Raw genomic sequence first — 12,952 nt, forward strand, 5'->3', positions numbered from 1 at the left:
AGAATGTTTAATCCATCATTGTAGTGCGAGTGTGGTAGAAGGGATCGGAATACTGAGCTCGCACGGCCTGCCGCAGCGCGTAAAATACCTAAACTCGCTCAACCCCGAAATGTAATAGCACTCTTAATAATTATTGAATTATCTAATGTAGCATGGTCAATACATATAATTTACTTCAAATTATTACCGCTAAAAGTGCCGGATTTGGAACCACAAGCTCACTTCTGCGAAGTTCTTTCTAATGCTAAAAAATGGACTATAGAACTATTATTTATTATGTGCCCGTATGCTGGTTTTGCGAACAATATCGTACAAACGACTCAGACATAATAATACGTCACAATATAAATTATCAAGACGATCGCGATTGTGTATAGCGTAACAATTCAATGGGTCAAGGGTTAATATTGCGCTGTTTTCTATAATACGCAATTTGCCAAGAAGTGTTGTTTAAGCCAATCTTTAATACCTACATTTCAAGCAAATAATGTGTTTTTAATGTTGAATAACGTCCGAAAGAACTAAGGTAAACGTTAAGGAATATTAAAATGTTATCTAAAATATTCAATGGGTTCACCCAGATTTGAATTGCATAAAATATGCATTCATGTGTGTTTTGGTATATGTATTCGTACAGTCGCCATCAGATATATCGGAGCGGTCAAGGCGCTCACAAATATCTGAACACGCCTCTATTGTCAGGGCGTTAGAGTGCGTGTTCAGATCAGATATTGTGAACGCCTTGGCCGCTCCGATATATCTGATGGCGACTGTACATAGTAGGAAACCGAACTTGAACCCAAGTTTTTCACTGTCGTTCTTATAGTAAGCATCAATATAGCAAGAGTGGCAGAATATCGTAATACCGTCCTTATTTCTATGGTAACAAAGGTGGGTTACGAGTATTTAGCCGACATTATCCAAATTCATTTGAGAATACCATAATACATGCGAGTTCTTACCTAAATGCATGTTGTCTAAAAACCAATAAATCATCAGAAAATAGTTTTCATTTATATTATTTTTCAGGATAAAAGCCCTGCGCGTAGGCATTAAATTATTGTATACTTAAGGACACAGATCATATAATACTAGTACTTAAGGAAAATGTGGTTTCCGTAATCGGCTTAGGTATTTGCTAATCAATCAGTCCTATGACCTTCATCCAAATATAATAACTATACTGATCAAGTGATCAATTATTAAAAACTCCGTGTAATGTGTCATTTTGTAAATAGATTAATTTCCGCTCTGTAATTAGTTACTTACAGAAAACAGTGACAGATTATCCCACAACAGTTTAATGCACGACCTTCGGCTTCAGCTTAAATTCGTGTTCCGTGTTAAATCTCTCTAGCCATGGTATAATAATATACTCCGCCTGGTACTCTCTTCCCGTCTTTTCTAGGTCACCTGACTGACACAAGCCTACGTAATTTTGCGACAGCTATATATGATAATATGCGATAGCGTATATATAGCGGCCATGTTATTGTGACGTAGGCTTGTGTCACTCTGGAAAGAGAAGACCATGTTTTATTAGACTATGTCTCTAGCTATAACAGCCTGGAGTTTGGAGCGGCTTGGAGCGAGACAGAGATCGGACCTTTCGTTCCCACCTTGGTTTTCGCCTTAGCCGAAGCCAGTCGCACAATGTCGTGGCCACTGGCCAGGCTCCTGGCACTGGCGCTGGCACGTAGTCCTGAACTGTCGACACAAAACTAAGTAATTTCTTGAATGAACTACTAGGTACTTACCACAGACTTTTAACCAAATCATTATAGGAAAATCATCATGAGCATAAATATTCAAATCCGTGTTAGTGTCAGTTGTTAGATCAGGGTTCATTGCTCCTCCGTCAGTGTCATAATACACTCAAACAATCATGTGTATGATTTAGACTGGTTATATAACCATCCATGTTGGCCGATCATCAAATCACTAGTTATATAGATAATAGCATAATAGTGATGTATATGTGTAACATTGTCATAATTTCCCTTGATCAGTACGAGAATCGTGATTTTGCAATTTGTGTCAATGATTCTTATCATACAAGTCATACAACACGTTCCTTGAAGCTTCGTTTAACTACAATTGACCTCGAAGTTCAGTGCATTCTTAACACGTAAAATGTAGTTAGTTAGTTGTACATGTGAGTGAGAAAGTACTATCTCCAGCCAATTTAACGCCTATCCGTAATAAATAATATAATTATGTTTGTAAATATCAACAACTGCATCATATACATATATGTGATATACCTATGATAAAGTTTTTTAAATCAAGTCATGTCATTGCGTTCACTACATATGAGGAAATTATGTCGTTACACCAAGGATTTTTAGACTCACAGTGACTATGTTAAAATACGTCGTGACAAACCTGACTTCATTTTATCTACGTCATCTTACGCTTGTAGAATATTTTCCATCTATAATTGTCATTATACTCATTATTTTGACGACCGGTCTGGCCTAGTGGGTAGTGACTAGTGACCCTGCCTATGAATCCGATGGTCCCGTCCCGGGTTCGAATCCTGGTAAGGGCATTTATTTGTATTATGATACAGATATTTGTTCCTGAGTCATGGTTGTTTTCTATGTATTTATATATTATATATAACGTTGTCTGAGTACCCACAACACAAGCCTTCTTGAGCTTACCGTGGGGCTTAGTCAATTTGTGTAAAAATGTCCTATAATCTTTATTTATTTTACTTACTGTACAAATCAAAATATTCTTAATATTTATTTCAACGCTCTTCATTATTTTACTCTGTATTGCCTTCATTAGCATTGGATTCATTAGCAAAAATGTTTTCAGTCGGATATCGATTGTCAAATCCATTAATTTCAGAAGCTATGTAAATTGAGGCTATTATGACAGTAATGTCATTAATAGTCCTCCGAGGTAAATATTAGGATTATTAGGTTACATAACAACGTGTTTGCAGAACGCCTTTATTGCCCTATTGTCTTTTGAAGACAGTGGAGTTCCTTATAGTTTCTAAGAAGGATCAATAACCAACAACCAATGAATCCAAACAGAATGGAGGGTCCGTGCATAATTACCTAATAAATAGTCTACTAGCACACCGTAGCTCAGGGATGGCATGCGGCTCTTGCGAAATAGATACATATATACAATGGCGGCTCTTCAAGTCACGCTAAAAATATACACCCAGAATCCCAGATGACTCAGAGTTCTTAAGGCTCCTCTTCACGTTGGGCCAACGCCAACGCCAACGAGGGACGCAGCCATGCGGTAGAATGAGATAGCAATATCACTTGCTCCCTCTAACGCATAAATGCATCCCTCGTTGGCGTTGGCGTTGTCCCAACGTGAAGAGGAGCCTTTAGAGCATTAAAACCAACATTTATGGCTGTTTGCGGCTCGGAAACTGGCGATTTATTCTGTAGATAGCTCTTTTTCACAAAAATTGTCTACCCCTAGTAGTAGTAGTTTAGGGATTCTCCCACCCTTCTCCATTACCTACCACTACCTACTTACACACACAGACGTAACAGTTTAAGTTAAGTATTTAAATACTCGTACAAGTACACCTCAGCTCTTGAAGGCTATGAAATTGGAGATATCGGCCCACTAATTGGCCAATAAACTCATTAAATTCATTTATCTGCAAACAATTACATTTATAATGGCAACGACTATCAATCAACAGTTTTAAAACTCATTATTTCTCGTATGTTTATCTTGATTTCATTCTTCGATTCTTCTCACGCGGAATGTAATTGTTTATTGGCTATACCTATTATTATGTTCCATTGTTTTCCATTAGTGAATTGTGCAGGGGTGCATGCAAGGCATAGGCATGTTAGAATTAGAACACGTGATATCTTTGATACAGTTTTTGACCACCCACTCCACCACCAATCAAGGGAGGTATTAAAGAGTGGAAGGGAGACAATTTTCACGCGCTAAATTCACTAGGCCTAGGCCTTCGGTTACAACGTACGCCTAGCAACTTAAAAATACATACATACATCACTGGCTCAGTGACCCAAAGAGGATCTTGGCCTCTGACACAAGAGAGCGCCATTCTGCCCTATTCTGCGCCACTTCACGCCAGTTAACTTAAAAATACAACAACAACAACATTATACAACATTATATTTATTTAGCAACTTAAAAATAAGTCTATATTTCTATTAGTATTATCGTGATTTCAATAAATATTCTTTAAGTGTAAAGTGTATTTGTTCAGACATCGTTATCTACTATAGAGCACATTTTACAAACTAAATGGTGGGTCGAGTGCGAATAGGGAATCTGAGCGTTACCAATAATATTTTATGCCCCGCTTTAAGACGGCCAAGAGGTGGGTCCCGAATTTGGCAGTAAGTATTAAATTTGTTAGGTGGGTCCCAATCAACTTTGGGAACCACTGCTGTAGAGTATGAGTTTATCATAATAACAACATAACTATGTAACCAACCAACTGTCGGATATAACTAGGGTTGCCAGATGGTCGGGATTTGGCGGGATTCTCCCGATTTTTAGCATGTGTTCCCGATTCCCGACAAAGTGAAAACTGTCCCGAAAAACAGCTTCAAGTTCAGAACTAACGTCGAGCGAGCGAGCGACCCGCGTCTAGCGATGACCGAGACTGTTCAAGGTCTCAAAGAATTTATACTATTTTTTATATAAAAACGTCTATGAGCAGAGCAGCTGACGTAGTGCCAATAATGTAAAATATCCTTGTTTTTAATACAATTACTTTTTCCCGACTTAATTCCCAAAATCCCGAATTTTTTTTTTCCGATAATAGCGCCTTTCGATCTGGCAACCCTAGATACAACCATCACTCGCGTTGGTCACGCAAAAGCAATTCCAGTTATATCCACGTTCAGTGGAAGGAAACTGTAATTAACAATTTATTCTTGGCGCCCTTGTGCGTTCTTGATCAAATGAAATTATTAACGGACATACCAATATTTACTCTAGACATCTGACCAAGCATTTAGGCATACCTGCCACGCCACAAGGTCAGACAGATCTTCTTTAATATAAGTATTTATATTTCAAATCTATTATGGTATTTATTTTATTCATTTTAGGATTTTTAGGGATAACAAACCTCTCGTGCTTGAGAGGAGGCCTGTGCTCAGCAGTTAGCTAAATTATTATTATTAGGGATAGCAAAAAACTACAACCTAATGTTACATTTAGTGCTACAATTAAAATGAACTTAATGCATAGCCAATGACATTATCCACGAATTACAACAAAATTATGCAATGGTTGGCAACTTGGCACAAAAAAATACCCACACAGAAAAAGTATTATAGAACAGTTCTTTTAAAATTACTTGTTTTTGGGTCAGGTGTGATTTTTTAATGTATTTTTAACTCTATAAACGAAGACATGGTTTCTTAATTAAAAAGAATCAACCAACAATTTCGAAGTGAATTACCAAGGGCAATTAATCCATGTGTCGATAAATCCAAGTAGGCATTTTGACACTTAATTGATTACTGGCAAGCCCGTCATGGCTAACCGCTACTGTTGCTTAATGCTTATATGTCGCAATTGTTATCTTAGCGAGAGGCTGTCAAACCGGGTACAAGTATACATACAACATATACACATACTACATATGTATAATATTGTATATCGTTAAAGTCAGACCAAGAAAAGTCTGCAGCGGATTTGATAACCCACGCTGTGCAATATTCGATTCGATGAAATTTTGACTTATTAAACACTTGCACTGCGTGGGCTATCAAATCCGCTGCAGACTTTTCTTGGTCCGACTCTATCCACTTGTGCCTACTTTCCTAAGGTTTATCTCAGTTAAACGCCCAAAGATTGAGACTTGGTAGTCAAAATACCAGACATTGACCACCCTTGTTGGCAGTACTCCCTTGAAAATGCAGTAAGTACTTACAATAGGATTTACCCTATTGAAAAAAGGGAGTACTAACTAGTCCATCATCATCATCAATATCGTCATTAATTTAAAAGTTATTGTCTTGTCGGTGGAGTATCTTCTAGCTTTCCCTATCTTGCGCCATCTCTTTGACTTTTTCATACAACACGACCCCTACTTTTTCCTTCACTTACTCCAAAAAGCTGCGTCTGGGTTATCCTCTTCCCCGCTTGCATCCTATCCGCCCCTCCACTTACACTAACTGGTCCACTCACGTCTTAAAAGTGTCCTGAGCTGACTAAGAAACAGACGCTTAATTCATATTCAGATGTTCCGCCATTCAAGCAGCACACATTTTCACAGCCATCATCATCATCATCTTATTTTTCTCTAAAATTGTAAATGCATTCGGAACAATCCGCTTATTATTCTCTTCGCTACCCCTAATGAATTATACAGTCCATATCGACGAGACCACTTAAATTTTCATGAATCGCATAAATGTAGTTTTCGTTAAAATACCTAATCGTAATCAATAATCTTCTTTGACCTTGTACAGTCACCTGCAATAATATGTTACTATTCGAAGGCCGCAAAAATATGTGACACGCTCTTATGGCTCTACAAATAAGGTCGTGTCAGATATTTTTGCGGCCTTCAAAGAGTAATATATTATTGCAGGTGACTGTACACCGAAATAAGGCTTCGGTCATCTCAGCTTATTATCCCAAATCACTAATACTATCGAGTAATTTTTTGGCGTTATTTTGCCCTTTTAGTTAATAATTTTTAAACAATAAAAGAACTGACTTTACCGCAATTCCACTTCACCAAACGCTTTCCGAAAGAAAATGTACGACTTACTAAAAAAAACTTATCTGCATAGAATTTAACTACACTACACGTGAATAGATTAATCTGGCCCCCAAGAGATGTAAAGATTAAGGATTATCTAAATCTATATCAGATACTAATATTTAAGTCCTTACCTTATTACCTACGTATAATATTTGATACCGGCTCGTGCAATTAAGCGGCTATTATCATCTTATCTCGTACGTGACCGCGTGCACGGGAGATAAAGTTCGTGATAATTAATCAGCTATTATCTAATTATTATATTATTGGTGATTTATTATGGTTCATGACTTTTAAAATATTCCCTCAGTAACTCAAAAATACGAGACGAGATGAGCCGTGAGAGAAAATTTTCTTAGAGACCTAACCAAGCTTACCAAAAAGGTACAAAAGGAACCCTTATTTTAAACAGGATATGGTGCCGTTGCTGTATCTTCATGAGGCTCTGTCATTATATGGTCAGCCAAGAAAGTGGTCTACAACTTTTCGACTCTATCAATCAGATGATAGAATCGAAAAGTGGTGGGTAGACCACTTTCTTGGCTGACTATACACATTCAAAAACAAAACAAATGATTCTGGAACTCATGATACGAGTAGTATGGATGTTATAGGTACCTTCAATACAGCACCACCCGGAAACTGTCAATGTCTATGTATTTAATAGTTTTAATACCCATTCACTGAACATGTCCTAAAAATACACAAAAGATCTCTGGCCGGGCGGATGTGGTCTTCATTCAAAGCCGGTCATTGAGTGATCGTAGACCTCGTCACAGAATAAATAATAGTACAGAATACAGAAGACTCACTCTAACAAAACGCGTCTGTTACGATCAGGCAGGACAGTTATGGCCGCTAGGTGGCGACAGCGCGACGCGCGGCTTATGGCTAGCCACCAAAATTGGTGTGGGACGGATGTGCTTTTAGCTACCTGAAGCGACGAAATCGCGGAGTGAGCCACGCCTGACCTCGTGAGGTCATGACTATCACAATTTAACCCAACAAAGTAATAAATTAAAGGAACTTTTTGCCTAAAACTTTTTCCTATCTGCGTTACATGCCAAACCTACCTAATAGTTGAGCGAGAAAATTTTTGTCCTTGCGATTGTGTAATCCTTTCTATTGGAAATCTATAATAGTTTGTTATCCTATAACGACATAAAGCTGATTTGAATCCGTCTCGTTTTGTCAGAACGACAGAATTTGCAGATTCCAATTTTCATGAATTATAATGCAGAGGAATTTGAAGCAATGTCGATCGATATATACCTAATTACCTAGTTATTTATGGCGGTTTGACGTCATATGGTTAAAAAAGATATTAGCAGGCAACTATACGTTTATGACTCGATCACGAAAATATAAATCCTATCGACAGGTTTAAGAAATTTCAAGGTTTTGTTAACAAGAGTAACACTTATTTCCCTCCATGTGGCACAATTTATACTATACTGACACCTACTAAGGTGTTCTATAGCAAATTTAAAAGAATGCAGCTTTGTATAAAGATTACCAGTATTTTAATTTGCGGCAAGAAGTGCCGATTGGCCATTGGTCTATACAGTTATCACCTCCTCAAAATACCTTCTTTAGTCGCTGCAACTATCATCTGCAAAGATGCTGTGGTAGATGACGATGACCAGTAACGTCACACATACCACGTTACGGAGTATCTTGAACTTATATTTGTTATACATAATTGAGTATGATGATTTCTGACATGTAGTAACCGCAGTGACGTCACGTTACATATTTATCTCCACGTTTGACTGCTATCTAAAGAAATACATACTTAAGATATCGATAATGGCCGAGTTATAATACAAGCTTAAAGATACTAAGTCTCTTTTTAGTTCTTTCGCGTCGCTCGGCCTTGCTAGGTGGGTTTTTGTGTAAAATTTAAATCTAAATTTTTTGTGAGCGTTTTAAATGGAATTCGTTCAGTTATTCCATGTTGAAATTCGGTGTTTACTTCGATCTGAATTTTAAACTGCCGTCTAGTGCTGATTTAAAATTTAAAATAGTTTATTGTAATTTTATTCAAAGTGTGACGCATTTATATATGTTTTTTGCGTATTTCTCGTTTATTGTGTTCTGTTTGATTTGCAGTGTTAATTGGCGTTGTGTTCTGGTATTTTCTTTATGACTTACAAATAATATAAACAACATTTCGTCGTGGTTCCGTTAAGATCTGTGTTTCGTTATAAGTTAATTTAAATGTGACCAGAGGCATAATTTCACGGTGAATTTCTTAACCTTGGTACTACTATCACAATTGCATAATTCAAATTGCTTTGATTCATCGAATGTCTAGGCTAGTTTATGAGGTTAATTTCAACTGGTAACACTTACTTCATACCTAAATAGTATCAAAATCTTAATCAAAATTAATTTGGAGTTTGGAGTGAAGGCTAATTCGATGACATCGTGAAATAATGTACCGGTTTAAATATTTATAGAACTCACAACTTTTGAGCTGCACCATTTGCATTTTTTTTAAATGTTACGATTTATAGGGATTAATGTTTTCTGAGAGCAAATGTACAAGTCACTATAAAAAATACCCAAATCACTATAAGTTTATCTATAATATTTGAGAAGTTTTCTCGATTTCTCTAGGATCCAATCATTAGACTGATACTGGCGTGATGACAGACTTATAAAGCCTTTAAAAGTGTCCAAATCGTTCATGCCGTCAAATCTTCATACATCAAACGCCTGCAATGTGAGGCTAGCATGCTAACATGCGAAGACAAAGCTGCTTGGAGAGCACTGGTGAAAAGTGTCCACATTCGTCACGTCCCTCAGCCATGAGGATACAAGGACTAACTACTACTACTACTAAAACTAATATGGTTCAGCGATCCAAAGAGGATCTTGGCCTCCGAAACGAGAGCACGCCACTTTTCCCGATCCTGCGCCGTTTCCTGCCAATTATCGGCTTGAAGCTGACGCAGATCCGCTTCCACACTGTCTCCCCAGCGGTATCTGGGCAGGATACAAGGAAGAAAATTAAAAATCTCGCCATTAATAGATTCATCATTCTTGTCCACAGATAAACAGCGACCATGTGCCCAATATGGCCGCTGCACCTCATCGTGCTGTACATCCTGGCTATGTGCCCGCTCTGGGTGCTCTGCCAGGCGGCACCGCAGCTCTCCGCCTATTTCATACCAGACCAGGTGTCTGTCCACATGGATGATTACTTCAACGTCAATGTTGCTATCAACGGTAAGTGATCATTATAATCTCTATTCGTTAACATATCACATGATACGACTGTATTCAATGATATATAATTTGTAAACCTACCAACTAATGAAATGAATGAACCGATTTTTGTACAAACATGTCTAAGAACCACCACTAGAAAACTGTTTTCAAATATAAAATAAAACATCGCATCCAAATCTGATTCGTGATTCTAGTCACTTCCTTTATGCGGTTAGAAATAGTATCCCATCACAATGGGGTGAACCCCTCGAACCCCTTCGTTTAATTAATTTGGGTTCATTGCACCAAAATGACTTTATGATAGGGTCAATCAATTGTCAATTAAGCGTCTTTAGCTCATTGTGAAAAAGTGAGAAAGGTCAGTTACATGCGTGAGCGAGGGCTGATTCGAAAGTTGTTAGCTGTTCCGGCTCTACTAATGCGATTGCAATGTTTTTTTTTTATACTATGTAAGTGATTATTAATTTTCAGGCAACTATTGGCCCATAGATAAATTATAAAATATAAACCTTAAAACTATACCTTACATTTTATTATAAAATATATCTTAAAACAATTATGGCTGCAGTTCGCAACCCCGCAGTGTCAGGGAGCCGGCAGCGGAACCGCCGGAACTTGACACTCTTCGGCCAAAACTTCTTCATGAAGGTCGCTAGATGTTCAGTCGGAACGCTCAGCACAAAATAATTATAATTCACACTGTGTCGAGATTCCAACATCCAGACTAAGTCCCATTTTAGTAAAAAATGAAGAGTAAAAATCGTGAAAGATTAAAAAAGTGTTTAACAACATATTTGTCCACAGGTACGGGAATGCAAGCCAACGATGAACTAATACTAACATCGAGCGACGATAAGCTAGCTATAGCCAGTTGGGACGGCAGAGACGGGCCTTCGTACGTACTCAGCGAGGATCACGCCAGTACAGGGCAGTTCGAAGGGGTGATGCGTGTCGACGGACTGTTTTTAGGTAAGTAATTAATACTAACGTCGAGCGACGATAAGCTAGCTATAGCCAGTTGGGACGGCAGAGACGGGCCTTCGTACGTACTCAGCGAGGATCACGCGAGTACAGGGCAGTTCGAAGGGGTGATGCGTGTCGACGGACTGTTTTTAGGTAATTAATACTAACGTCGACGATAAGCTAGCTATAGCCAGTTGGGACGGCAGAGACGGGCCTTCGTACGTACTCAGCGAGGATCACGCGAGTACAGGGCAGTTCGAAGGGGTGATGCGTGTCGACGGACTGTTTTTAGGTAAGTAATTAATACTAACGTCGAGCGACGATAAGCTAGCTATAGCCAGTTGGGACGGCAGAGACGGGCCTTCGTACGTTCTCAGCGAGGATCACGCGAGTACAGGGCAGTTCGAAGGGGTGATGCGAGTCGACGGACTGTTTTTAGGTAAGTAATTAATACTAACGTCGAGCGACGATAAGCTAGCTATAGCCAGTTGGGACGGCAGAGACGGGCCTTCGTACGTACTCAGCGAGGATCACGCGAGTACAGGGCAGTTCGAAGGGGTGATGCGTGTCGACGGACTGTTTTTAGGTAAGTAATTAATACTAACGTCGAGCGACGATAAGCTAGCTATAGCCAGTTGGGACGGCAGAGACGGGCCTTCGTACGTTCTCAGCGAGGATCACGCGAGTACAGGGCAGTTCGAAGGGGTGATGCGTGTCGACGGACTGTTTTTAGGTAAGTAATTAATACTAACGTCGAGCGACGATAAGCTAGCTATAGCCAGTTGGGACGGCAGAGACGGGCCTTCGTACGTACTCAGCGAGGATCACGCGAGTACAGGGCAGTTCGAAGGGGTGATGCGTGTCGACGGACTGTTTTTAGGTAAGTAATTAATACTAACGTCGAGCGACGATAAGCTAGCTATAGCCAGTTGGGACGGCAGAGACGGGCCTTCGTACGTACTCAGCGAGGATCACGCGAGTACAGGGCAGTTCGAAGGGGTGATGCGAGTCGACGGACTGTTTTTAGGTAAGTAATTAATACTAACGTCGAGCGACGATAAGCTAGCTATAGCCAGTTGGGACGGCAGAGACGGGCCTTCGTACGTACTCAGCGAGGATCACGCGAGTACAGGGCAGTTCGAAGGGGTGATGCGTGTCGACGGACTGTTTTTAGGTAAGTAATTAATACTAACGTCGAGCGACGATAAGCTAGCTATAGCCAGTTGGGACGGCAGAGACGGGCCTTCGTACGTACTCAGCGAGGATCACGCGAGTACAGGGCAGTTCGAAGGGGTGATGCGTGTCGACGGACTGTTTTTAGGTAAGTAATTAATACTAACGTCGAGCGACGATAAGCTAGCTATAGCCAGTTGGGACGGCAGAGACGGGCCTTCGTACGTTCTCAGCGAGGATCACGCGAGTACAGGGCAGTTCGAAGGGGTGATGCGAGTCGACGGACTGTTTTTAGGTAAGTAATTAATACTAACGTCGAGCGACGATAAGCTAGCTATAGCCAGTTGGGACGGCAGAGACGGGCCTTCGTACGTTCTCAGCGAGGATCACGCGAGTACAGGGCAGTTCGAAGGGGTGATGCGAGTCGACGGACTGTTTTTAGGTAAGTAATTAATACTAACGTCGAGCGACGATAAGCTAGCTATAGCCAGTTGGGACGGCAGAGACGGGCCTTCGTACGTTCTCAGCGAGGATCACGCGAGTACAGGGCAGTTCGAAGGGGTGATGCGTGTCGACGGACTGTTTTTAGGTAATATATATTACCCAATTACCTCTCTTCTTCTTCCGCGCGTTATCCCGGCATTTCGCCACAGCTCATGAGAGACTGGGGTCCGCTTGACAATTAATCCCATGATTTGACGTAGGCACTAGTTTTTACGAAAGCGACTGCCATCTGACCTTCCAACCCAGAGGTTAAACTAGGCCTTATTAGGATTAGTCCGGTTTCCTCACGATGTTTTCTTTTACCGAAAAGCGGCTGGTAAATAT

The 12,952-nt window shown here is 39.9% G+C and overlaps 1 protein-coding gene across 4 annotated transcripts in view; it reads left to right on the plus strand.

Annotated features, from left to right (window-relative positions):
• Nucleotides 1–12,952, plus strand: part of LOC134675179 (ileal sodium/bile acid cotransporter-like) — a 65,643-nt gene that overhangs the window by 38,948 nt on the left and 13,743 nt on the right. For all 4 annotated transcript variants that reach the window (XM_063533376.1, XM_063533378.1, XM_063533377.1 and 1 more), the window contains exons 2-3: nucleotides 9,810–9,985; nucleotides 10,793–10,957. In XM_063533376.1, the coding sequence (XP_063389446.1) occupies nucleotides 9,823–9,985; nucleotides 10,793–10,957 (328 nt within the window). In that variant the 5' untranslated portion in view covers nucleotides 9,810–9,822. The remainder of the gene's footprint in view (nucleotides 1–9,809; nucleotides 9,986–10,792; nucleotides 10,958–12,952) is intronic.

The sequence above is a fragment of the Cydia fagiglandana genome, chromosome 21 (assembly GCF_963556715.1).
Source record: "Cydia fagiglandana chromosome 21, ilCydFagi1.1, whole genome shotgun sequence".
Lineage (NCBI taxonomy): Eukaryota > Metazoa > Arthropoda > Insecta > Lepidoptera > Tortricidae > Cydia > Cydia fagiglandana.